This window comes from Mercenaria mercenaria, chromosome 2 (assembly GCF_021730395.1).
Source record: "Mercenaria mercenaria strain notata chromosome 2, MADL_Memer_1, whole genome shotgun sequence".
Classification (NCBI taxonomy): domain Eukaryota; kingdom Metazoa; phylum Mollusca; class Bivalvia; order Venerida; family Veneridae; genus Mercenaria; species Mercenaria mercenaria.
In genome coordinates, this window is record NC_069362.1 from 71,809,929 (window position 1) to 71,833,770 (window position 23,842).

General features: G+C 35.1%; 1 protein-coding gene across 1 annotated transcript; it reads right to left on the reverse strand.

Moving 5' to 3' along the window:
* Positions 1 to 3,489: 3,489 nt before the first annotated feature.
* On the reverse strand, positions 3,490 to 23,484 carry LOC123562273 (phosphatidylinositol 3-kinase regulatory subunit gamma-like). Its single transcript, XM_053536922.1, has 5 exons — positions 23,018 to 23,484; positions 21,270 to 21,502; positions 20,561 to 20,737; positions 6,949 to 7,116; positions 3,490 to 6,342 (listed from the first exon to the last, which is right to left on the reverse strand). The coding sequence occupies exons 1-5, from the start codon at positions 23,393 to 23,395 to the stop codon at positions 6,120 to 6,122; spliced, it is 1,179 nt and encodes a 392-aa protein (XP_053392897.1). The 5' UTR covers positions 23,396 to 23,484; the 3' UTR covers positions 3,490 to 6,119.
* Between the last annotated feature and the right edge of the window lie 358 nt (positions 23,485 to 23,842).

The following is a 23,842-nucleotide window of genomic DNA, read 5'->3' on the forward strand; positions in this document are numbered from 1 at the left end:
CAAATGTCGTTGTCGTCAATCAGGCGATGCTGCTGTGTTGGTAATGGATCTATTTAGGGTCATACATTTTGTGATAGAAAAATATACCCTGATTTTATAAATAAAAATACATATTAAACACCTCAATAGCTCCATTGGTTTGTCTGAAATTCGGGAGTGTGTGACGATTCTAGTTCAAATCTGTGTCTATAGTTACTTGAATATCCTAGAAAAAAGGAGTTGGATTCGGACATGAACATTTCAAGTTATCTATGTCATTAGAAGAAAACCTCCTATACAAAAAAGTACGCACTTTTCATGGTACAATACTTGAATCGGTAGATTGTGTATGCTGGACCATGGACGGTAAAAGCTATATACTACAGCTAATTCTGACCCTGTGGTTCAGGACAAGCTCAATTTAACTTAAAGCCCGTCAAGTTTTAGCTCATCTGAGCCTTCTGGTCAGGTGAGTTGTGTCCATTGTCTGTCTGTAACTTAAACATCTTCTCTGAAACTACTTGCCAGAATTACACCAAACTTGATCTATAGCATCATTGCAAATCCTCTCTCCAATTTGTTCAAATGGTTTCACTTGATTGATTTTAGGGTGCACCAGAGCTAAAAATAGAAAAAAAAAACACCTTTAAACGCTTTCTTCCCATGAACTGCTTGAAGGATCATCACCAAACTTGGTCTTTAAAAGCCTTGTAAGGTCCTCTCTCAATGTTGTTCAAATTGTTCAGGTTGACTGATTTTAGTGGACAGCAGAGATAAAAATAGAAAATCCTTTAAACAACTTCTTCTATTGAAACAACTGAAGGATTATAAAAAAAAACTTGTAAGGTCATCTCTCATATTTGTTTAAGTGATTCTGCTTGACTTACTTTAGGGGCTGCTAGAGCTAAAAATAGAGAAAAACAAAAAACTTCTGATGAACCACCAAAAGGATTTTCATTAAACTTTGTTTGTAGCATCCTAGTAGCTAGGGTCCTCTCTTAGTTTTGTTCAAGTGGTTCTGCTTGACTCTAGGGGCCACCAGAGCTAAAAGTAGGAAAGAGAAACATTTAAACAACTTCTCATTATGAACCACTTAATGGATCATCATCAAACTTCATCTGTATCTTCCTCATAATTATGATCCTGTCTCAATCTTGTTCTGCTTGACTGATTTTAGGGGCTACCAGAGCTGAAAATATAAAGTAACTTTCAAACAACTTCTCCCCATGAACCACTTGATGGATCATCTCCAAACTTGGCCTGTAGCATCCTTGTAAGGTCCTTTCTCATATTTTTTTTCAAATGGTTCTGCTTGACTGTCTTTTGTTGTTGTTTTTTTGCAAGAGCTAAAAGTAGAAAAAAACATTTAAACAACTTTTCCTAATGAACCACTTGATGGGCCTTCACCAAACATGGTCTATAGCATCCTTGTAAGGTCCTCTCTAAAATTCATTCAATGGATCTGCTTGACTGATCTTCAAGGTTGCCAGAAGTAAAAACCTTTAATCAACTTCTTCACATGAACCACTTGACCACTTGAAGGATCATCATCAAGCTTGGTCTGTTGCATCCCAGAAAGGTCCTCTCTCAATTTTGTTAAAATAAAGTAATGAAATAATTTATGTTACATTATGATTATAAATTGATATCTAATTTAAACAAGAGCTATCCGTAAGACATCATGCTCAACTTTTCTCAGTGCTTGACTCTGAATTAGAGCTTTGCCAGTAAAGGACTATATAATCAGAGTTATGGGAATTGTTTCTTCTGGTGTAGCCTTTGATATTTGATATTATTCTAAGTCAATAGCTTTGAAAGTAACAGAGAGATTGGAAGTTATATAAAAATTTAACCAAAAAATTCTAAGTTAAAAAGGGACATAACTCTGTCAAAATTCAATCAGAGTTATGGGGATTGTTTCTCCTGGGGTAGACTTTAATAGTAAAGGGCAATTTTAAGTTTCAAGTCAAAAGCTTTGATAGTAAGAGATACTTGACTTTATCAAAACTTTAACCAAAAAATTCTAAGTTAGAAAGGGGCATAACTATGTCAAAATTCAAAACAGATTAAGGGCATCATTTCTCCTGGTGTAGACTTTGATAGGTAATAACTGTTTTATGTTTCAAGTCAAAACCTTTGATAGTAACAGAGATATTCGACTTTATAAAAAACTTTAACCAAAAAAAAATCTAAGTTAAAAAGGGGCATAACTCTGTCAAAATTCAAATCAGAGTTATGGGGATTGTTTCTCCTAGTGTAGACTTTAATAGTAAATAACTATTTTAAGTTTCAAGTCAAAAGCTTTAATAGTAACAGAGATATTTTGATTTTATCAAAACCTCTAACCAACGGTGAAGCCGACGCTGGGGCGAGTGCAATAGCTCTACTTTTTTTTCGAAAAGTCGAGCTAAAAAACGATTAATTGATATCTGATTGATAAAAAATAGCCTCCATAAATTAGTTTTTTTATATGATTCTCCTTTTTGCCTAATTTTATGTTCGTTTTAATCTCTTTCCATTCAAATGTCTTGATTCTTCTTTGGATGGTTTTCATGAATTATTCTAGTCTTTAAGCTAGACTAGCCAGTAGACTGGTAATAAAGATATTCTTGCATTTTTTTCCTTTTTCTGTCTTATTCCATTTCATAGAGACAAAAGCTGGTCTGTTCTAGAGATTTCTTTGAGGAATGAATTGTTATGATATTAGATATAGGATATAGACTGACTCAGTTCGCTATATTAAATTAAAAAAAAGTAAAAAGATATATCATAGTCTCCTCTGTAGAGTGCAGGAGGTTGTGGGTTTGATCCTTGCATGGCTGCATCATACCAAAGACGTGAAAAAAGGTACTATAGTAGCTTCCTCACTTGGTAGTACTAGGACTGATCAGCCTGGTGTCAGTAAAATGTGACTGGGTGTGGTATCATGTCATGTATCAATGGCATGATATTCCAGTGAGGAAGCACTATAAAAATGGGCACTGCACTCACTTCTACAAGTAGACACCATCCTGACTGAAAAATTGTTGAAAATGATGCATCAACCCAAACGCGTGCACACACATGTATTATTGTAATGAAAATTGATTTAGGGGCTAGTACTAATGCTGATGGCAATCTGACCTGTGCATCCACTGATAAATACATGTAGGTTTTATTGTGTCTACTGCATCTACAAACTGCTGAGATTAGAGTAAGGCCTAACAAAAACAAGTTGTTTGTTTCCAGAAACATGCTAAAAAAAATAGGGTAACTCTTATAACCTGGTATACTGTGTATAGACTATCTGATTCAGGTGTACCCAATGCACTAACCTAAAAAAAAACAAGCTTATCATTTGGAAATCCTACAATTGAAACCTCAGAGCATTTTAAAAGAATTTTTTTGCTCCATAACTGAGTTTTTTGTTATAAATTTCAGCTTTATAGAGTAAGAGCTATTCAAATGTATTTAGGCATAATTAAGATTGTTGTGTATTAATACATATACCAGCAAACAGACAGAATAACATAAAATTTTCTATTTTAATTCTTGGCGCATTTATTTATGAATACATTCAAGACACAATACAAAATCATTGTCATCAGTATACTGCATGTTATACAATACTAATACTATAAAGACCATAATTTACACAAATTACATGTCAAATGCAATCTTTATCCAAATCAAAAATACATCAACAGATTATAATTAAAAACATGCTGAGAAACATAATAATGATTGAAAGGAAAAATAAAATATATAAGAAAATGATTTCACGGTCTGGGATAATCCATTAAAGCATCATAATTGCACTTTTTTTCCAATGGGGTCCCTAATCTATACTATATTTTTTCTTATATGTAATTTTCTTCAAAGTTTAAACATTCTTAAAAGTAATATATGATAATGGATTGCATAATGGTGTGAAGACAATTAAAGACCCACCACAATCTAGTGACCTACTTTTTCTTCCCACATGAACTTCGTGCAAATCATTCTGATAAGACTGGTATAATATAGCTATTGTACAGGACGACAGATGGACAATTAATTTAGGCTCTCACTGAATAAATGTATTTTCACAACTTAATCTGCAAACTTAGTCATTTTCTTTTCAGTATAGCTTTAAAAACATAGAATAATAACTGTCTTATACAGTAACACTGTAGAAACAAAGTATGGTCTAAACTCATCTTTATCTTTCAATAAATGTTCATACTGCTGTATTAATTAAATAATGTGTTTAGATGTTAAACACATTGTCTTGGCCTTAATAATATATGTCACTGTCAATTTGTAACGAGATACTTATGTTTTTTTTCATGCAAACCATGTATAATTACCATCATGGAACTACAAAAGAATACAGTTATTTTGTGGCGTGTCCTTAAAAGTAGCATAACATAGTATTTAAAATAGATCTGAGTAACCAACACACTTGTGCAGCATGTTATCATGGAAGCAGCTGTTATTTTATAGTATTATACGTGTTCATGCATTACACTTGCTTCTTTACACTTAGGAGTTGGGTCCATGTTTCGGAGAAAAAAGTTTGAACATCATCAAATCATAGAAAGAGAGCATTGTTTTACAGGATAATTAAACAGCATATTAAATATGTATATTATTCTACAAAACCTTTGTCAATTTACTCATATATTTATTGAATTCTGGAAAGGGACTGCATGAAGGGGCCACACTTTGGACAGTTCAGCGCCTTTAAAAACTCACAATTTTTAAAAAGCTGTTACATGTCTTCGTTTTGATGCATTTGCAACAATGTACCAGTGTTTAAACTTAACATAACTAGGTAAAACATTGTTTTTGACAATTGTTTACATTTATATCTTACAAATGCATTCTTTTTTAAAGGGGGACAACTCCTATAGAATATTTTAAGTATCCAGCTCTAATGGATAGAACAGTAAAACATGTATTGGACAGATAAGTTGTTTGTCAAGATGTTGTTCATTTACATATATTTTTTTTGTTATGTGATATACTGCTAAACCTTAAATTTTTCTTAAAAAGTTATAAAACAAATAGATTGTTTTTTTTTATACAATTTATAACATGTTCTGTTATAAATGAGCAATAGTTAAGACCAATTATTCCATTCAGCATCTATTTCACTAAAAAAAAACATACCTACACATTATGCTACATGGAAATATGATTGTGTATTTTCCTTAAGTGTGGACTAATCGTATCCACAAATATGAATGAAGTGACAAATAAATAGGTGCTTGTATAATTCAGAAAGATAATAGCTACTATTAAAACAAACAAGAGCACCGCCTTGCAAGTGCAGATGCTCATCTGATTTTTTTGTCTCTGCATAATAGAAATATTGTCCTACCCATGATTTTCTAAATCCAAAAGAAACAATAATTCTTGCAAAAAGAAATGTAGAGTTAGTGTGCGGAGTCAGCTTTTAATGGCGAATAACTGCTCCAAGTTTTAAAGCAACAGCTTTGACCGTTAAGGAGAAAAGTTGACCTAAATGCAAAACTTAACCAAGAAATCTGACATTTTCTAAGTCCAAAAGGGCCCATAATTCTTGCAAAAAGCAGAATGGAGTTATGTTTCTTGCTGTACAGAGTCAGCTTTTGATAGTGAACAAGCGTTGCAAGTTTCAAAGCAATAGCTTTGATAGTTTAGGAGAAAAGTTGACCTAAACATAAAACTTGACCAAGAAACTTGATATTTTCTTAGTCCAAAAGGGGACATAATTCTTGCAAAAAGCAGGATGGAGTTATGTTTCTTGCTGAACAGAGTCACCTATTGATGTTGAATAAGTGTTGCAAGCTTTAAAGCAATAGCTTTGATAGTTTAGGAGAAAAACTGACCTAAACATAAAACTTAACCAGGCAACGCCAACGCAGACGCTGACGATGATCAAGTGATGACAACAACTCATATCTTTTTTTTTTCAAAAAATCAGATGAGCTTAAAATGGGTCATTAAAGATTCATAACAGTAGCTTTACTGAGATGTATTCAACCCTTTTGGATTTATTCAGGTCAGTTCACACCCTGCTCATGTGCACATCATGTAATCATGGTTCGGTAATATCCACTTCAGCTAAATACAACATCCCAGATAAGCTTAGAGCTTTTATGATATAAGCTTATTATATTATATGCAATATATTGTTATAAACCATAGATTGGCTCTGATTCATAATAGTCTTCAATGTCTATTTTCCTGACCGGATATTTCAGTGTTATATCAACGCTATTGTTGTGTTCTGCTATAGACGTACTCTCATAATGGAGAACAAGATCCATAAGTGACGGATGGTTACAAACTCTCTCCGACAATCCATAACCCGTATCCTTCTCAACTATTTTGATATGTACAATACGGCTTGTATCCCTGAAACAAAAAATATATAAGCTGTTTTCTTGTAATGAACATAAGATGTCATATTCCAAAGTTACTTCTTTTGTAAACTCAACATAACAGTGACGTTTGCTTGGAATTAGTGCAACTGAGTAGCTTTACTACATGTCACTGCATGTAAATGAACATGGTTCTGAATCACAAAATAAGGCTTTACAAGACTTTTATGAACATGTTGAAATTTGATTAAAACCGCTTTGTTCTCAAATCTGATATTATAGGCACTTATTGAAATACATTCATACACATCTGCATATATGTACAACCCCTAAATTTATTCATTTTATGAAATATTTGATTAATGTAGTTCATGAAAGCTAAAATATCACTGCTAGTATTGCCACAGCAGAAGATTATGTATAGACCTTTATACAAAATAGTGGCTGTATGAAACACTGTTGGTATTCTATTCAAACAAAACAAAAGTTATAACAGGTCTTTTTCAAATCCTAGAATCTAAACAAAGCTTGCTTAAAGACTAAAAACCAAGTTCTGTGACTGAATAAACACTGCAAGTCAATAAGATTTTATAGGAAAAAGTGTTTTTAGTACAGATTTAGATACTTATAAAGATCTTACACTAAGGAGAGAACATATGAAATTTTATCATCCTTCTCTGATTTCCGGATGAGGAACGTGCCTGCTGTTTTCCCATCCAGTAGTTGCACTGCTTCTTTTCTGGCACACAAACCTACCATCCATGTATCTTCTACTGCGTGCGGTAAATTGTTTGTATCTACCAACCATCTATTATGATGAAAAATTGTCTTTTATCATTTACTGATAATATTCATTGCAAATGTCCAAATATTCGATATTAAAGTTAGACAATAACATCTTCATGTCAGAGCAAAGACCACTTGTCTAGTCAGTCAATTGCTCATTCGTTAAAATAACTAGAGCTATCACCAAAGATGATTCATACCTCAGCTAAAAGCCTGCTTGCATTATGCACTTTTTCTTTTACTATTATCATTGTATCAAGTTTCATTAAATTCCCTTCAGTGGCTGAAAAGTTATTCCCTGGACAAAAATATGAAAAATATTAACCTTTACCCTGCTAAATTTCTAAAATGGACTGTTCTATCATTCAATTTGGGTAGTGCCAATTATTACTTGAAGGGGTGTACACTGAAATTAAAGACTAAGTAGCGAACAGTGCAGACCAAGATGATCTGTGCAGACTGATATTGGTCTGCACACAGATCATCTTGGTCTGCACTGGTTGCAAAGGCAGAATCACTTGCCGCCAGCAGGCTATAGGTTAAATACAAAGGCAGAGATAATTTTATAGTTATTCAATAAAGAGTAATGGTTCTTCAGGTCATCACTTCCTTTGTCATATATCATTGTATTCAACAGGGATGGGAACGAATACTGAAATCAATATTCGAATATTCGGTTTGCCATATTCGAATATATTCGAATATTCGGCATGTTTTAATGGAATTTTTAAATCTTTATTAATTGATTGGCATATACACAATATATTCCGCTGTTTAAAACATGAATCATCGTACGTAATAAGGCCTAAAAATGTTTGTTTCGGGTAACCCGACCATACCTAGTTAGACCCGCCGATCCTAGTGTTTTATTCATGACTCTGTGAGTATAATCATGAACATATTTAACTAATTCAGATTTTTAGAAAAAACATTCAAATCGATTAAAATTTAAGACCGTTGCAACGTTATCTAAAAATAGCAGGTCGTCCAATTCAAGCATGTGTCGCGCTGTTGTATTACTGCCGCCATCTTGAAAATTTTCAATCGGCGAGTAAAAAGCCGACAAACTTAACGAAGGCAGACTAAACCTCCTTCAACATGATCATATATTATTTCTTGACTTTATTATAATCTACTTCAAAATTTATTTCAAATATGGCCGATTGCCCGGGCGCTGTGGATGAAAACCATTTCAGTGGACGGTATGAAATGTTAAACAAAATTTTGCAAAAAGATCACCAATATCTACAAGTTTGGTATTGTTTTTGAAAAAAAAATCTAAAATTTGTTACATAAAACAGGCGCCAATATAAAAGGAACAAAAGATAAAAATATATCACATTTACGCCTGGTGCAAACTGTTAATCCGTAACGATGACCCCTCGCTGTCAATTATGCATTGCAATTTTCTTGTTAATTGGACCATTTTTGACATGTATCACATTTACATCTGTTGCAAACTGTTACTTCTCCGAGCTCCCTGGTGCGTGCACGTCGCGGAGAGGGCACATATGGCGCTAACTGGGTCAGCGCCCTAACTAGGTCAACGCCTGATCTAGTTAGCGTCACATGACGAAAACCAGGGAGTGTGGCCGTAGAAAGGGGACATCGGCTGAGCTTCATCTTGCCTACTTGCCTTCGTGTTGGACCTCTCTTCTACAACCGGGGTGCCGGGTCTGGTTGATCCCGGCCAACTCGATGCCGGATTACCATCTCTGAGGGATCTTCCGGTTTTGATACATTTCGGTTCGCCTATCGAAACGGTTGCTTGCCATTTGGCCGGAAAACTTCAGCTGGTTCATCGACGAGGTTGATGTTGGCTCAGAACCCCCGACTCGATGCCGGATTACCATCTCTGGGGCCTATCAATATCGACCACAGCTGGTTCATCGACAAGATGGGACCTCTGGACCAGGCCTCCAGATGCGACACTTCGGGCAAGACAGTTAGTGGAGGTGACGTACAACGCGGGGACGACGGGGCGAGATGGAGAACAGCCGATGAGACCGTTAAAAACGTAGATGAGATAATAGCGATGACAACAACATTAAGAAGACACACACATAATACTACATAATAATGATGACACACATAACAGAAGAAACATAACAGCGATGAAAACTAACTGATGTGCTATAACGGGAGAGACGAAAAGACGATGTACGAGGAGGAGGAGAAGAATAATTGTAGATATGCTCGCCCATATGGTCTCAACCGGTGGCGAGGGTAAAGAAACTCAACACACACACACGCAAACTGTTAATCCATAATGGTAGACCCTGCCAATTATGCATAGCCTTTTTCTTGTTAATTGGACATCTCTTGATATACGATAAACAAACACGACAGAACAAACGGTTTTATTCTGAAATATTCCAAAGCAGGGTTTTTTTGTAATCCTTTCGAGTATTAAAATAAACTATACTTAATATACACTAATTTACGAATATTCGAATTTGATTTTCATATTCGAATATTCGGCCCATTTTCGAATATTCGAATATCCAAATATTCGTTCCCATCCCTAGTATTCAATTACATTACATTACGCATTTGATAATCAAAAATGTAAAAAATGTTTGTTGAAGATTCATCAAGCAGTTCACAAGAAGCAGCTGTTAAAAGTTTTTTTTTTTTTTTTTTTTTCTTATTTTTAGTTCTGACAGGTCCTAACAGGAGTTATGGGAGACCATTTGAACAAACACAAGAAAGTATTGATGCAATAGCCCATGTTCAGTGAAGGGTCGTCAAGCAGTTTGTGAGAAGAAATTATTTAAAAGGTCATGAGAAGAAGTTGTTTAAGATTTTTTTTCTATTTTTAGCTTTGGCCATCCCTTAAAAGGGCAACCCTTACAGAAGAAAAAGGCCTGCTGCGTACTCTTGCTGTGTACATACAGCGTATATAATGCGTACATAATGTGTACTGAATTTCAGAAATCAAGGGCTTTAAATAGTACGCAGGATATACACCGCACATACACCAATAGTACATTTGTAGTACACTTTTGACATGCAAATGAGCTCTGCCGCATACTACCTGCTGCGTACATGCTGTGGACTACATAGTACACAGGATGTATGCTGGAGGAATTTAGTATGCGGGAAATAGTATGCAGCATGTATGCGGCAAATACATTTTTCACATGCAAATGAGCCTGCGGTGTACTACCCCTACGGCGTACATGCTGTGTACTCCTGCGGCGTACATGCTGTGTACTCCTGGCCCGAGTCCTGCGGCGTACATGCTGTGTACTCCTGCTGCATACATGCTGTGTACTCTTGTGGCGAAACTGCTGTGATAATGTAAATTCCTTACCCCACCAACTTTTGTATGCAAATGCTGATCATTTGGACAGAAAAAAACAGAAAAAAGATAAGTGACATATGCATCAATAGGTATTTACCCTTACCAAAAAAATGTAGATTGATATTATCAAATAAATTAGTATGCTTTTCTTCATCCACTTTTCAATGAAATAAATCAATTTTTGTAGCATGTAATTTGGTAAACATTTGAAAAAAATGGCGTAACTGCATCAAGGGGAAACAACTTTAATGCAACTAAATATAATACACTGGTTATTCGGGTACCTCCTCGTGTGAGCGATACTGCCCTCGTGTGATTTATATACATGTAGGTTGTTTAGGGTATATAAAAACAATGCCAACGTATGACATACATTTAAGAATGTTGAAAATTTTAAAGACAGATTCGTCCAAGGCAATGCATTAATTCGCACTGGTGAAAATATCAGTCCTCAACGATATTGATATGACTATAAAATTTGAAGAAATGTAACGAAATTTATGTATTTTGACGTTTTGAGACGTATTTTTCTTTGTTCAAAGTTGCGATAACTGAATATTCCACTCTCCTTGGTAGAACTATACATACTCAACTACAAAACGTATGGATCATGTACCTGCAAGTTATTTTTGTTGATAAAATTTCAATTATATGCATCCTGTCACCGTTTTTGATGGTACCTCTGACGATGGATGAAAATAAACAAAGATACCTACCCATTTGCACATGGGTACAATCCTCGTTATGTCAATGAACATTTATAAAACTCCCCGCAGCGATTTCTTCCGCATACGATACAATTTAAATGAACGTTATTGAAGGTTAGAAGTGAGAGTGGACCGTGTAAGCAGTATTTCACCAATATCAATCTTCCATCATACCCACCCTCTATTCTACACATTCTATCATTTTGCCTTCTTGTCGAAGCACCGTGCAATTTTAAAAACCTCGTTTTGTGGGGGTATAATTATAACTACAGTATGTAATAGACCCGTTTCACATTTCTGTTTTTCTAAACGAAAATGTAAGTAACTGACTGTCGAATGTGGATTTATAGATTGAAGGATAAAATTTCAAATCCTTTTTTATCTTATTTAAAAATGACAACTTCATGTCCTCTTTACCTATCTAAGTAGAAAATCACTTTTTCCAACACCTATTTTTCACTAAATTCTATCATAAGTTAAAGTAACGATGAAAATAAAGAGGGAGTGGAATACTTTCTGGTAAAATGTCAGTCAATTGTGGTCTGCTACCCTAAAATGGCGCATATATGCCCCTGTCTGTACAGTAAACCCCTAATTTCGGTTTCGATCTGCAAAACTTGCAATATGGAGTGTATAAACATAAACCATCTCATTTAATGCATAATATATTCTAGCCGTAAAAGGCATGGTTAAAGCACTTGTTTTATACGAATTTTCGCAGAATAGAATGGGGAAATAAGGATCTGTTTACTACTGACTTCTTTCGACTACTCAAGCGAGGCACATTTTCGACCGAATGACTGGCTTTATTCCTCAAAATGAACCTAAACATGGGTCGATTGCAATACAATACTTGACAAAAATCATAGAATTTCTGAATAAATTTAATTTTGTTTTTGTTGTAAACATTTTGTACCCCATATCAACTTAAATAACATGACAAAACGTACTGAAGTGGCATTCAATAAAAATACACATAAGAATGTGTCTATTTAGATGGATCTTGAAAGCGAATGCTATTTAAAGAAATTATGCAAGGCTGCTTCCAGTAGCTGGAGGGTACAAAAGACAAAAGCTTTATCTTTATCTTGGCTAGTCATTGCATATTATCGCTAAATTTTAGAAAAGGGGCCCGAGTCAATGTAATGCTCATTTCAATAACGAGGATGGTAACTGCTGGATAGACAGAAGTAACGAGGATGGTATCATGGTACATCGTCAGAAGTATCTAATTTTCAACACAGTGCCTTCGACAAAATCGGTCTAATTTTATTGTGCTTCCAGTTTTTGTGAAACGAAAGCAATGGCTAAAGCACCGAATGACTGCTTTTCATTTTCCTAACAAAATTTCGTAATATAATCCGAAATAATATCATTAATCGTGAAAATAAATACCATCGCCTTAAAATATCTTAGATTTTGGGACAAAAAAACATATTTTTTTCACAGTTATTCAGATCATATGAGATAGATATCTGACATGGATATAGTTAAGGTATGATCTTATACATTTAATACTAAAACTTTTCAAATTTTCAGTAAAATACGGAAAAATTACCTTTTACAGGTGTGAATTTCCGTTGCATCAACATGTATATAATTCACACGAGGGCGGTATCGCTCACACGAGGAGGTACCCGAATAACCAGTGTGTATAAGTGTTATGATTTATTATAGACGATGTGTGCGTAGTATGCATTTATTTTGATTAAAATCCATCTGAGAATAATCTAGGACTGGAATTATATAAGCATTTATACACTTTTACGTCCGTAAAAAGTAGCGCACCAAAAAATTTTGGATTGATTTTTTCCAATGGGGCGAGCGCAATTAGCCAAAAACGTTCTGAAAATATACGAGCGGCAAATCCGATGAACAACTTTTTAATCTGGTGAGGCCTTAATGAGTTAACATAATGAGCATTAAAGCCTTTATAAAACATGATAGAATGGTGTTTTGCTTAAGAGTATTCAAATAACAGTGAGAGCTATTAATTCTTCTCATTCGGGCGCTGTTGAGGCATTATCTTGGTAATTATTTCATGTATTACAAAATGTAATGCAACGAAGTTCAAATAAGGCTTTTCAATTATCCAAGTTAGAAAGCTCCAGGATTAATTCAAAATGAAAAAGAATATATTTTTACACTGCATGCAAGGTGCAGCTCAGAAATCACTAAGATGTAAGCTTCACAAATGAACATTGCAAATAGTAAATGGCAAATTTTTATTGTTCAGAATACCGGTAATCTGAACTATTCTATGCTATTAAGATAAAAGTTACTCGGAAATCAAGTTCTTGCTTCCAAAAAAAAAATAAAAAAAATGTACAAATCCTTCCTGCATGAAGTGTACTTCAGACTTTTACCTAAAAAAATTCAAAGTATAAACACCAAAAGAAAATGAACAAGTCCCTCCCGCGTATATGAAGTTTACTTCAGTCTTTAACTTATAAAAAAAAAACTGAGTATAAATGCCAAAAGAAATTGTACAAGTCTTTCCCGCGTATATGAAGTGTACTGCACAAATTTCAAAGTATCTGCGGTGTACATGCAGAGTACTATTTTCTTGTACAAGTCCCTCCTGCGTACATGCAGTGTACTCCTTAAATTTTCAGAGTCTGTGCTGCGTACTTGAAGTGTACTAGTGACCTCCTGCGTACATGCTGTGTACTCGTCGAAATAGTATGCGGCATGTACGCGGCATGCGGTGTATGTAAAATGTACTCCTCTGGCGTACTACTGTGTTCGCGGCATATACACAGCAAATACGCAGCATGTATGCCACAGAGGCTTGCTTCTGTAAGGGAAAGCAGTAACAAACAAATTTGAGAAAAGTCCATGCAATAATGCTGCCAACCAAGACTGGTGACATTCCATGAAGTGGTTCATGAAAAGAATATGTTTAAAGGTTTTTCTAATCTCAGCTCTTACATGTCAAATAGAACCATTTTAATAAACTTAAAGTTGTTTCAGCATTTTTGTTTTTTTTAAGCTCTGTTGGTCCTTAAAAGTGGTCAAGGGAAACCATTTGAACATCTTTAAAGGCGGTTCATGCAAGGATGCTTTACACCAAGTAACATTGAATAAATATGGGAAAAGCCTATGCAAGAATAGCACAGAAAAGGTTTTGGGAAAAGTCCATCTAGCAGTTCATGAGAAGAAGACATTGAAAGATTTTTATTTCATTTTTAGCTCCCACAGCTCGTAAAAGGTGTCATGCAAAACTTCCTGAATAAACTTGAGAGAAGTCTATACAAGGTTGCTACAGACCAAGTTTATTGCAATTCTGCGAATTCATTCATGAGAAGCAGTCAATGTAAGCTTTTCTATTTTTCACTCTGGGGCTCCTGAAGGGGATCATTGACAAGTGGAATGATTTAAAATACAGGCACTTGAAGCTCTATCAATAAAGATATGCATTATATCATATCCCACCCACCGGATGTACTCTTCAAATGATCTAACCTGCATATACTTTTTCATTGATTGAGCTTCGAACACTTGTGTTTGAACAAACTTGAGACAGGATCTATCATCATACAATGATGCTACAGACTAAGTTTAGCAAAGATCCATCAATTGGTTAGTTAGTATTTTCTATTTTTAGCTATAGAAGCCCCTGAAACAGGTCAAGCAGAACTATCTGAACAAACTTGAGCGAGGTCCATACAAAGATGCTACAGATCAAGTTTGATGAAGATCCTTTGGTGTAATTCCAACCAGTGGTTTCTGAGGATAAGTTATTTAAGTAAAAATGTTGAAGTAGCAGGATAAATGATAAAATTAAGGATGCCAAACTATTCATCTATACTAATGGCTCACCTGAACAAAGCCCAGGATAGCTAGAAATGGAAATAACTTTATAATTATTTAAGATGAGGTGAAACAAATATTTCAAGTTTGAATCAAGTCCATTTAGTAATAAAAGAGATAGAACAAAAATGCATCAACACTTAAATCTGATATTCTAAGTATAAAGTGGTCACAATTTGTAAAACATTAGTTCCAGAGTTATGGCCCTTGTGTCATATGATGTGGGTGATGATGAGGAACAACTATTTATCAAGTAATAACACATAACATAGATAAAGTGAAAATGCATTAAAACTTTCAACAAGCAAGGTCATAAATGCTAGTAGGATAGCTCTCCATATATTTCATATACTTAAGCTAAAATTGAAAGTAAACTAGAATGTGTCTGTAGGACACAGGGTGCGCCCCCCACTTGTACATTTGTCACAAATAAGGGGGAATACTTCAAATGTTTGCAGTCTTAATGGGGTATAGTGTCAACAAACATTTTATGAAAAGGATTCTTTATTCTAGGCCATATACTTTTTGGGCTATGAGCATAAGAAACAAAAAATCCATTGTTTTGGCTATTTCAAGGGCCATAACTCTGTAACTCGGCCATTTTGACCGCCACTTTGGATTTTTCAAATGAATTTCTTTGAATTGAACATTTGATATTTATCATGTTACCTAAAGCAATAAAACTAATATATACAAAAAAAAAAAAAAAAAAAAAAAAAAAAAAAAAAAAAAAAAAAAAAAAAAAAATAGATGTAATAGATGCGAAGATTCTCAGGAAGAATGCCAAGTGTGCAAGGACACATCATGATAAAGACTCAAGCAAGGTTTCATGAATTTACATCAAATACTTTTTGAGCTATAGGCACATAACTAGGTGAAAATGTGCATTTTTATACTATTTCAGGGGCCATAACTTTAAAAATAGGGGGTGGAGCCAGCCAAAAAATAAGAGGTGTGCAAGTTTATATCATGATAAAGACTTATGCAAGTTTTCAATCATTTATATTAAATACTTTTTTAGCTAGGTGCATCACAAGGTGAAAATGTGCATTTTTGACTATTTCAGGGGCCATAACTCTGAAAATAGGCAGTGGACCAAAACAAAAAAATAGGACGTGCACAAGTTCATATCATGATTAAGAATCATGCAAGGTTTCGTCTATCTATATCAAATACTTTTTGAGCTAGGCTTGTCATAAGGTGAAAATGTGCATTTTTGAGTCGGCTAAAGGCTGAAAGCCTTTTGACGAGTCCTTGCTATCCAACGATTCTCTAAATGGACCGAATAACATGTGAAGGGATGTAGTTCCATTAGATTTCTCAAATTTCAAACAGTTCACTGCATGAATGAAGTTAAGTTGTGTCAATTCCCTTTGCTATGACCAATATACGATGTAATCTGTCATATTTATGACTTGTAATTGTGCAATTCTCGAATGTAACTCATTAAGCATAAATGTGCATTTTAAGAATTGCGCAGGCTTACAAAGCTTGGGTAACATCCAGCGAAAGACAAAAAATAGTTCCACTGCAGGGCTCCAGATAAGATGCGTATTAGCGTAAATTACGTATAGAAATAATGCAAATACGCATGTCTAATAATTTCTAAGCGAATAAAAACGTATATAAAATTACTGAAACGCACACAATGCTTTTTTAAAAACAAAATCTGAATCGTCTGGATGCGTTAGGTAACATAGCCGATCAGCCTTAATTCTCCCACATTGAACGTAAACACGCATCGTATGATTTCTATAAACTTTGCGTGGGTTGAATTTTGCAGTCAGTAAACGGATAAATTATCGGAAGAAGAAGCTCTTACTGGTTTGTTTAGTTACTACTGATATTAAAAATGGTTTTAATTCTTATTTTTCGAGAAATAAACAAATCGGCGAAACATTAAATTGTATTTTCTTGTAGTTTTTGAAATCGAAAGTAGATCGTCTATGTTTGGCGAAACGAAACAACTTTTTTATGAAAAGATTTAAAGAAGAGGTAATTTAACCGTAAACTTAAATGTCAGATACTGCCGATTGCTGCTAAATGTCTTCGTATCATCACAATTTGTAAAATATATTGTTCAAACTGGAGAAAAGTGTAATCGTATCCGGATATAATATTTTGGGTAAATATCGAGCTGTGTTATGAAATCTTAAGAAAAAAACTAAAAACAAACTGAAACTGGTAGACTATACTGTCAGTACATCAATCATTAGCCGACTCAGGACATTCAGGCCTTTGATTTTACTATTTCAGGGGCCATAACTGTGAAAATAGGGGGCAGAGCCAGACAAAAAATAGGAGGTGCACAAGTTCATATCATGACAAAGACTCATGCAAGGTTTCATCAATTTATATCGAATACTTTTTGAGCTAGGTGCATCGCAAGGTGAAAATGTGCATTTTTGACCATTTCAGCGGCCATAACTCAGAAAATAGGGGGCAGAGCCAGACGAAAAATAGGAGGTGTGCAAGTTCATTTGATAAACATTCACACAAGGTTTCATCAATTTATATCAAATACTTTTTGAGCTAGGCTCGTCACAAGGTGAAAACGTGCATTTTTGACTATTTCAGGGGCCATAACTCTGAAAATAGGGGGCGGAGCCAGATGAAAAATAGGAGGTGCGCAAGTTCATATCATGATAAAGACTCATGCAAGACATCATCAATTTATATCAAATACTTTTTGAGCTAGGAGCGTCACGAACTTCAGACGGACGGACGGACAGACGGACAAGACCGAATCTATATGACCCCCACCACTCATGGGGGGGGGGGGGGGCACAAAAAAGTGAGATCATTTCATTATTATTCACACTAGACACATTTGGTTCTGCTCTTGATATCCTGTCATTGCCATCTCTTAAACATGTTGCCTTACATTTTAAGAAAATGAGAAGAAATTAAGTACAAACAAGGAGCTGTCGTTCAGTAAACGCTTGATGCCCCCAGTGGCATCCTTGGCGATAGAATTTGCACCTAAGTCCAAAACGAGGTCAAGGTCAAACTGAGGTCAGGTGATGTTTGAAGATGAGGAATGGTCACAGTTTACATCTGTATTAGTATCAATTCATTCTTGTAAGGGGTACTGATGCTAGACGAAACAGTCCCATTTGGTTAACCAAGAGATGGCCCATATAAAGCAACCTAAGTCCAAAATGAGGTCAAGGTCAAGGTCAAACTGAGGTCAATTGATGTCTGAAGATGAGGAATGGTCACAGGTTACATCTGCATTAGTATCAAGTCATTCTAGTAAGGGGTATTGATGCTAGACGAAACGGTCCCATTTGGTTAACCTCGTACGGATGGACGGTCGGTCGGACGGACAGAACAATCACTATATGCCTCCCGCATCAGTAGATGCTGGGGGCATAAAAAGAAGATAACTGTATCAAAAGAGCACATTTACTTGTTTGTTTGTTTTGGGTTTTAATGCCATTTTTCAACAGTATTTTAGGTTACCGGTATGTGATGGTGGGCAGTTAACCTAACTAGTGTTCCTGGATTCAGTACCAGTACATACCTGTTTTCCATGAATCAGAGGTAGAGGATGAATGATTTTAGACACAATGTCTTTTATCAAATCGTCACGCAGCATATTCTCCGCCCGAGGATCAAACTCACAACCTTGCAATCTGTAGATCTGCGCTCTCCCTATTGAGCTAAGTGGGTGAGCTAGCTAGTAGAGCACAGTTATGGCTATTATGCTTTTTCAGTTCCTCTTATTGAAATCTATCATGATATCAAGGTTCATTAAATTCCATTCAGATGTTTTAGTTATTATCTTAAATGTTTAAACTAGAATGTGTCTGTAGGACACAGGGTGTGCCCCCACTGGTACATTTGTCACAAATATGGGGCAATAATTCAAATGTTTGCAGTCTTAATGGGGTATAGCCTCAACAAACATTTTATGAAAAGGATTCATTATTCTAGGCCCTATACTTTTTGAGCTATGAGCATCACAAACAAAAAATCCACTATTTTGACAATTTCAAGGGCCATAACTCTGTAATAAGAGCTAAGATTCTCAAGAAGAATGCCAAGTGTGTAGGTCACATCACGATAAAGACTCCAGCAAGGTTTCCTGAATTTACATCTAATACTTTTTGAGCTAGGCACATAATTAGGTGAAAAAGTGCATATTTTACTATTTCAGGGGCCATAACTTCAAAAATTGGGGGTGGAGCCAGCCAAAAAAATAGAGGTGTGCAAGTTTATATCATGATAAAGACTTATGCAAGTTTTCAACCATTTATATTAAATATTTTTTGAGCTACGTGCGTCACAAGGTGAAAATGTACATTTTTGACTATTTCAGGGGCCATAACTCTAAAAACAGGGGACGGACCCAAATGAAAAATAGGAGGTGCGCAAGTTCATATCATGATTAAGACTCATGCAAGGTTTCATGAATCTATATCAAATACTTCTTGAGCTAGGCATGTCACACGGTGAAAATGTGCAATTTTGACTATTTCAGGGGCCATAACTCTGAAAACAGGGGGCGGACCCAAATGAAAAATAGGAGGTGCACAAGTTCATATCATGATTAAGACTCGTGCAAGGTTTCATGAATCTATATCAAATACTTTTTGAGCTAGGCGTGTCACAAGGTGAAAATGTGCATTTTTGACTATTTCAGGGGCCATATCTCTGAAAATAGGGGGCGGAGCCAGATGAAAATAGGAGGTGCACAAGTTCATATCATGATTACGACTCATGCAAGGTTTCATGAATCTATATCAAATACTTTTTGAGCTAGGCATGTCACAAGGTGAAAATGTGCATTTTTGACTATTTCAGGGGCCCTAACTCTAAAAAATAGGGGGCGGAGCCTGATGAAAAATAGGAGGTGCACAAGTTCATATCATGATAAAGACTCATGCAAGGATTCATCAATTTATATCAAATACTTTTCGAGCTAGGTGCGTCACGAACTTCTGACAGACGGACAGAGGAACGGACGGACGGATGTTCCTGCATATGGATACTTATGTGGCTACTCTTTTGTTCTCTCTATTGTTGTTTTAGCCACGTAAGAGAAAAATAGCCACATAAAAGCCTTACAGAATGAATGACATCAAAGAAAAAGTACAGTTACCTATTGTTCCTATAGCCACCTAAGTATGCAAATGTGAGCTCGGATGGACGGATGCACGGACAAGACCAAATCTATATGCCCCCACCACTCATGGGGGGGCATAAAAAATGTGAAAAAATTAGTATACAAAGGAAGATTATTTCATAACTATTAAACAGAGTTATGGTTCTACAGTGCTATAGATATCATCTCATTTTTTCAGTGCTATACACAACCTCTCATTGCTATCTATCAATGTATCAAAGGTGCTTTATATTCTCTTCAGTGGAGTCAAAGTTATTGTCTCAATATTTTGGGGGATGACTGGAAAGATGGAGGGACAGAACAGAGGACAGATAGACAGATGACCTGAACAAAGTGCTTTGAATATATTCTCCCTAATAAACTCTTTTGGTGGGGACATAATTGTAAGGTGTAAGAAAAGTCAGTCTATAAAGAAATTCTGGTCTGTAAACTAATTTAATAAGACTAGTTTTACATTCACAGGAAAAAATGTAGGTAAAAAGTAACATCAGTTGCTACAGCCACTGACCTTTTTTTCTTTGACTTTTCTCTAGCAAGTTTTTTGACTTTGGCTTTCAGTTCAGAAATTTCTCCCATGAGTCGACGATTTTCCTGAACTATTAAGCCATTTTCCTGTGCCACAGTTTCTTTCATGCCATTTATCTCTTTTAGTCGACTCAACAATGCATTGAAATTTTCTCGAACCCTGAAATTGTTAAGTGTTATGAACAGAATGTTTTTTTTATTATGTACATGGGGTGTTAAAAGATACCCAGAAAAGTGCCAATAAGTTATTATTTTTGAAAGATTTCAGAACAAATAAATTATTTATCTATCGTAAGTAAATAAAGTCACAATAGCTGATCTAGCCCAATGTCATTTTGACACCATCACATCAAACGAAATAAAAAAAAAAATCTTCCAGACCGTGTTTCTGGGTATTTTAATGGACACCACTTAAACAGGTTTACAGTACTACAAAATTCAGTAACACTATTTACTATACAGTAACTTTTGTTTATTTTGTTTGTAAAGTATTTTCTAGGGAAAAATGTAGAACCAAATTTTCAGTTCTAACATTTGCAAGCTTTATACTTCAATGAATTCAGAGGTTATTTATCTTGTTGCCTTAAGAAGTCTCAAGTTTTATGAAAATGCACAAAATACTTACCTGATGATCATTAGAAAGATCTATCTGTAGCTTTTTATTTTATGTTGCAAAACAAATATTTTCAAACCTTTCTATATCAATAGCTGAAACATCTCCATGAAATTGTCTGTGTAGTTCAATTTGCTCTTCATAAACAAACATGGTTGTCTTCAGACTTTCTGCTAACAGCTCTTTTTTCTGTAAGTCCATCTGCACTGTTGTCTGTTTATCAAAGAGTTCTTCTAGGCAACACTCTGCTTGACGTAAATTCTCCACCAACTCCCGATAATCTTCCTTCTTCCTGGGCACATCATCCTCATACTGCAATATAGTGCTCGGTAAATTCAACGTTTTCTGTGCAGACACATTTTTGTTTCTAAGATATAGTGCAAAACAAGAAATATAAACATTTTTTTTCTTGGTGTTCTTCATAGTTTCCTATAATCTGTAAGTTGGAGCATACTGTGACGCCAACAATGGAAAATACAATGGTCGGCACACAGATGGTGTATTATAATGAAAATGGTACATTTTTACGAGGTTACTATAGTATAGGTTTAGTTGCAGACTGACTGTTTTTCTAATAAACCAGTTTGGTTTAAACATATTTTATTTTCCAATATTTTTACAACATGATAACCAACATTTAACGAAGGATTGGACAGGAAGCTTTATAAGCTTAAGGTTGTCCTCTCCCTAAATCAGTTTCAACATCAAACAAAAGGCCCGTGTTCCTCACCTGAGGAGGATTTGACCTTCTGACCTTGCATCTAACCAAGTTTGGTTAACATACTTTAAGCAATTTATAAATATAATTTTAACATTTTTATCTTTTTGCTGTGATGCCCTCAAAAAGTGTAACCATTATAGCAAAACAGGAGAGGTTCAATCAAGTGCGCAACAGGTTAAGTTTGGTCCATCAAGCAGAATAAATTGTAACAAAATAATCCTAAAGTCGAAAACTTTTTGTCGACTGATACTTAAAATATTCGGAAAAAGTTGTCTCCCTTTGAAAATAAATGCCATTTGTACTTAAAATATTTGGAAAAGTTGTCTCCCTTTGAAAATAAATGCCATTTGTAAAGAAATAAAGATAAACAATTGCTGAAAACTGTGTTCCACCCCGTTATGTAAAATTTCACCACTCGCACGCTATTGCAAATGCATCAAAATGAACATGTGTAACAGTTCTTTGTAAATGGGGGGTTTTTAAAGGCGTTTGACTGTCCGGAAGTTGGGCCCCTTTAGGCAGTCCTTTTCCGGAATTCAATGTTTATATCAGTATACTGGCACTTGTGTCGTAAAGTAATATACATGTTTTACATGCTGTTCAATTTTCATGCCAAACAACTCTTTCTTTCTATGATTTGGGGTTGTTTGATTTTTGTTTCTGAAAGCCTAATTCTAAGCCTTAAAATAATCAAGCTATTAAAAAACTGTCCACATTGCTAAGTGTCCTTAATATGTCCATCCACAACAGATTCTTACTGCATACAATATATCAAAATAAGTTGCATTGTATTTAGGTGTCATGTAATAAGTATAAATCCTTATACATCAAATTTTCTTAAATTAGTATTTTTCTTCACAGAAAAAGTCCACAAACATAGTTTTTGAAGTACATTACACCAGCATTTGTATTAAACTTATTAAAAAACATGCATTCATTAAATGTATTCAAACTGACAACTTGATGCAGCGACATCCACATATTTGTATGTGTATCTTATTATCAGACAAGTGACTCTGAATAGATAATGCATCAATATGCATATCAGTTACAGGAATACTGAAGTTTTTAATGGATGAAGAGAAATAAACAAAACTAAAACCTACTGAGTCTCGCTTGCTTCTTTCTACCGCATACAGCAGTTTGACATCCAGTTTATTATTGTACCTGACAAGGGACGTTTGTCTGTAATGCTCTATCAACTCTTCCAGTGAACTAAAATCATATGGTTCTGCAAATCCATAAAGTCCATTTTTGTGATAAATCTTAACAAGTTTGTTAACTCCTCCTCTCTTGATAGTAAGAGTGAAGTCCCCTGGAGTTGAAGCATCTCTGACAAGGAATGAACCATCTGGTGAGTCCTGGAGCAGCTCATTGACCTCGGCCTTTGTCATCTGACCCCAATACCAGCCAGGTGCATCCTCATCAGCAGGCTTGCTGATTGAAATTTCACCGAAATCGACATAAATATTCTCTTCAGCCATTATTTTAAAAATTACATCCTTAAGTGAAATTGTATCCTGTTACAGATGTACATCCTGAACCTGAAGACAGAATGTTATAAATCTTGTTTTTATCTAATGTTTCGTCACAGAAATATGATACATATCATATATTGCATTTTGTGACAAGCTGCAACGGTTGAACAAACAAAATGCACACAAAACCACTTTCCCAGCTCAACTCCCTTCAATAATGAGCATGCTGGTTAACTTAAAAAAACTGTTACAAAAACAGACAAAATGTGATGAAAATTTAAAACAAGAGGATCATGATGACCAAAGATTGCTCACCTGAGTTTCATAACTGAATCATCATAATGGTTTTGCTAGAGGGTCAGGTAAACCAAAATAACTGTGAGGCCACACCAAATTGATTACTTTGTCAACGGATTTCCGCTCCATTTTTTTCCAAAATCAAAAACAAATATT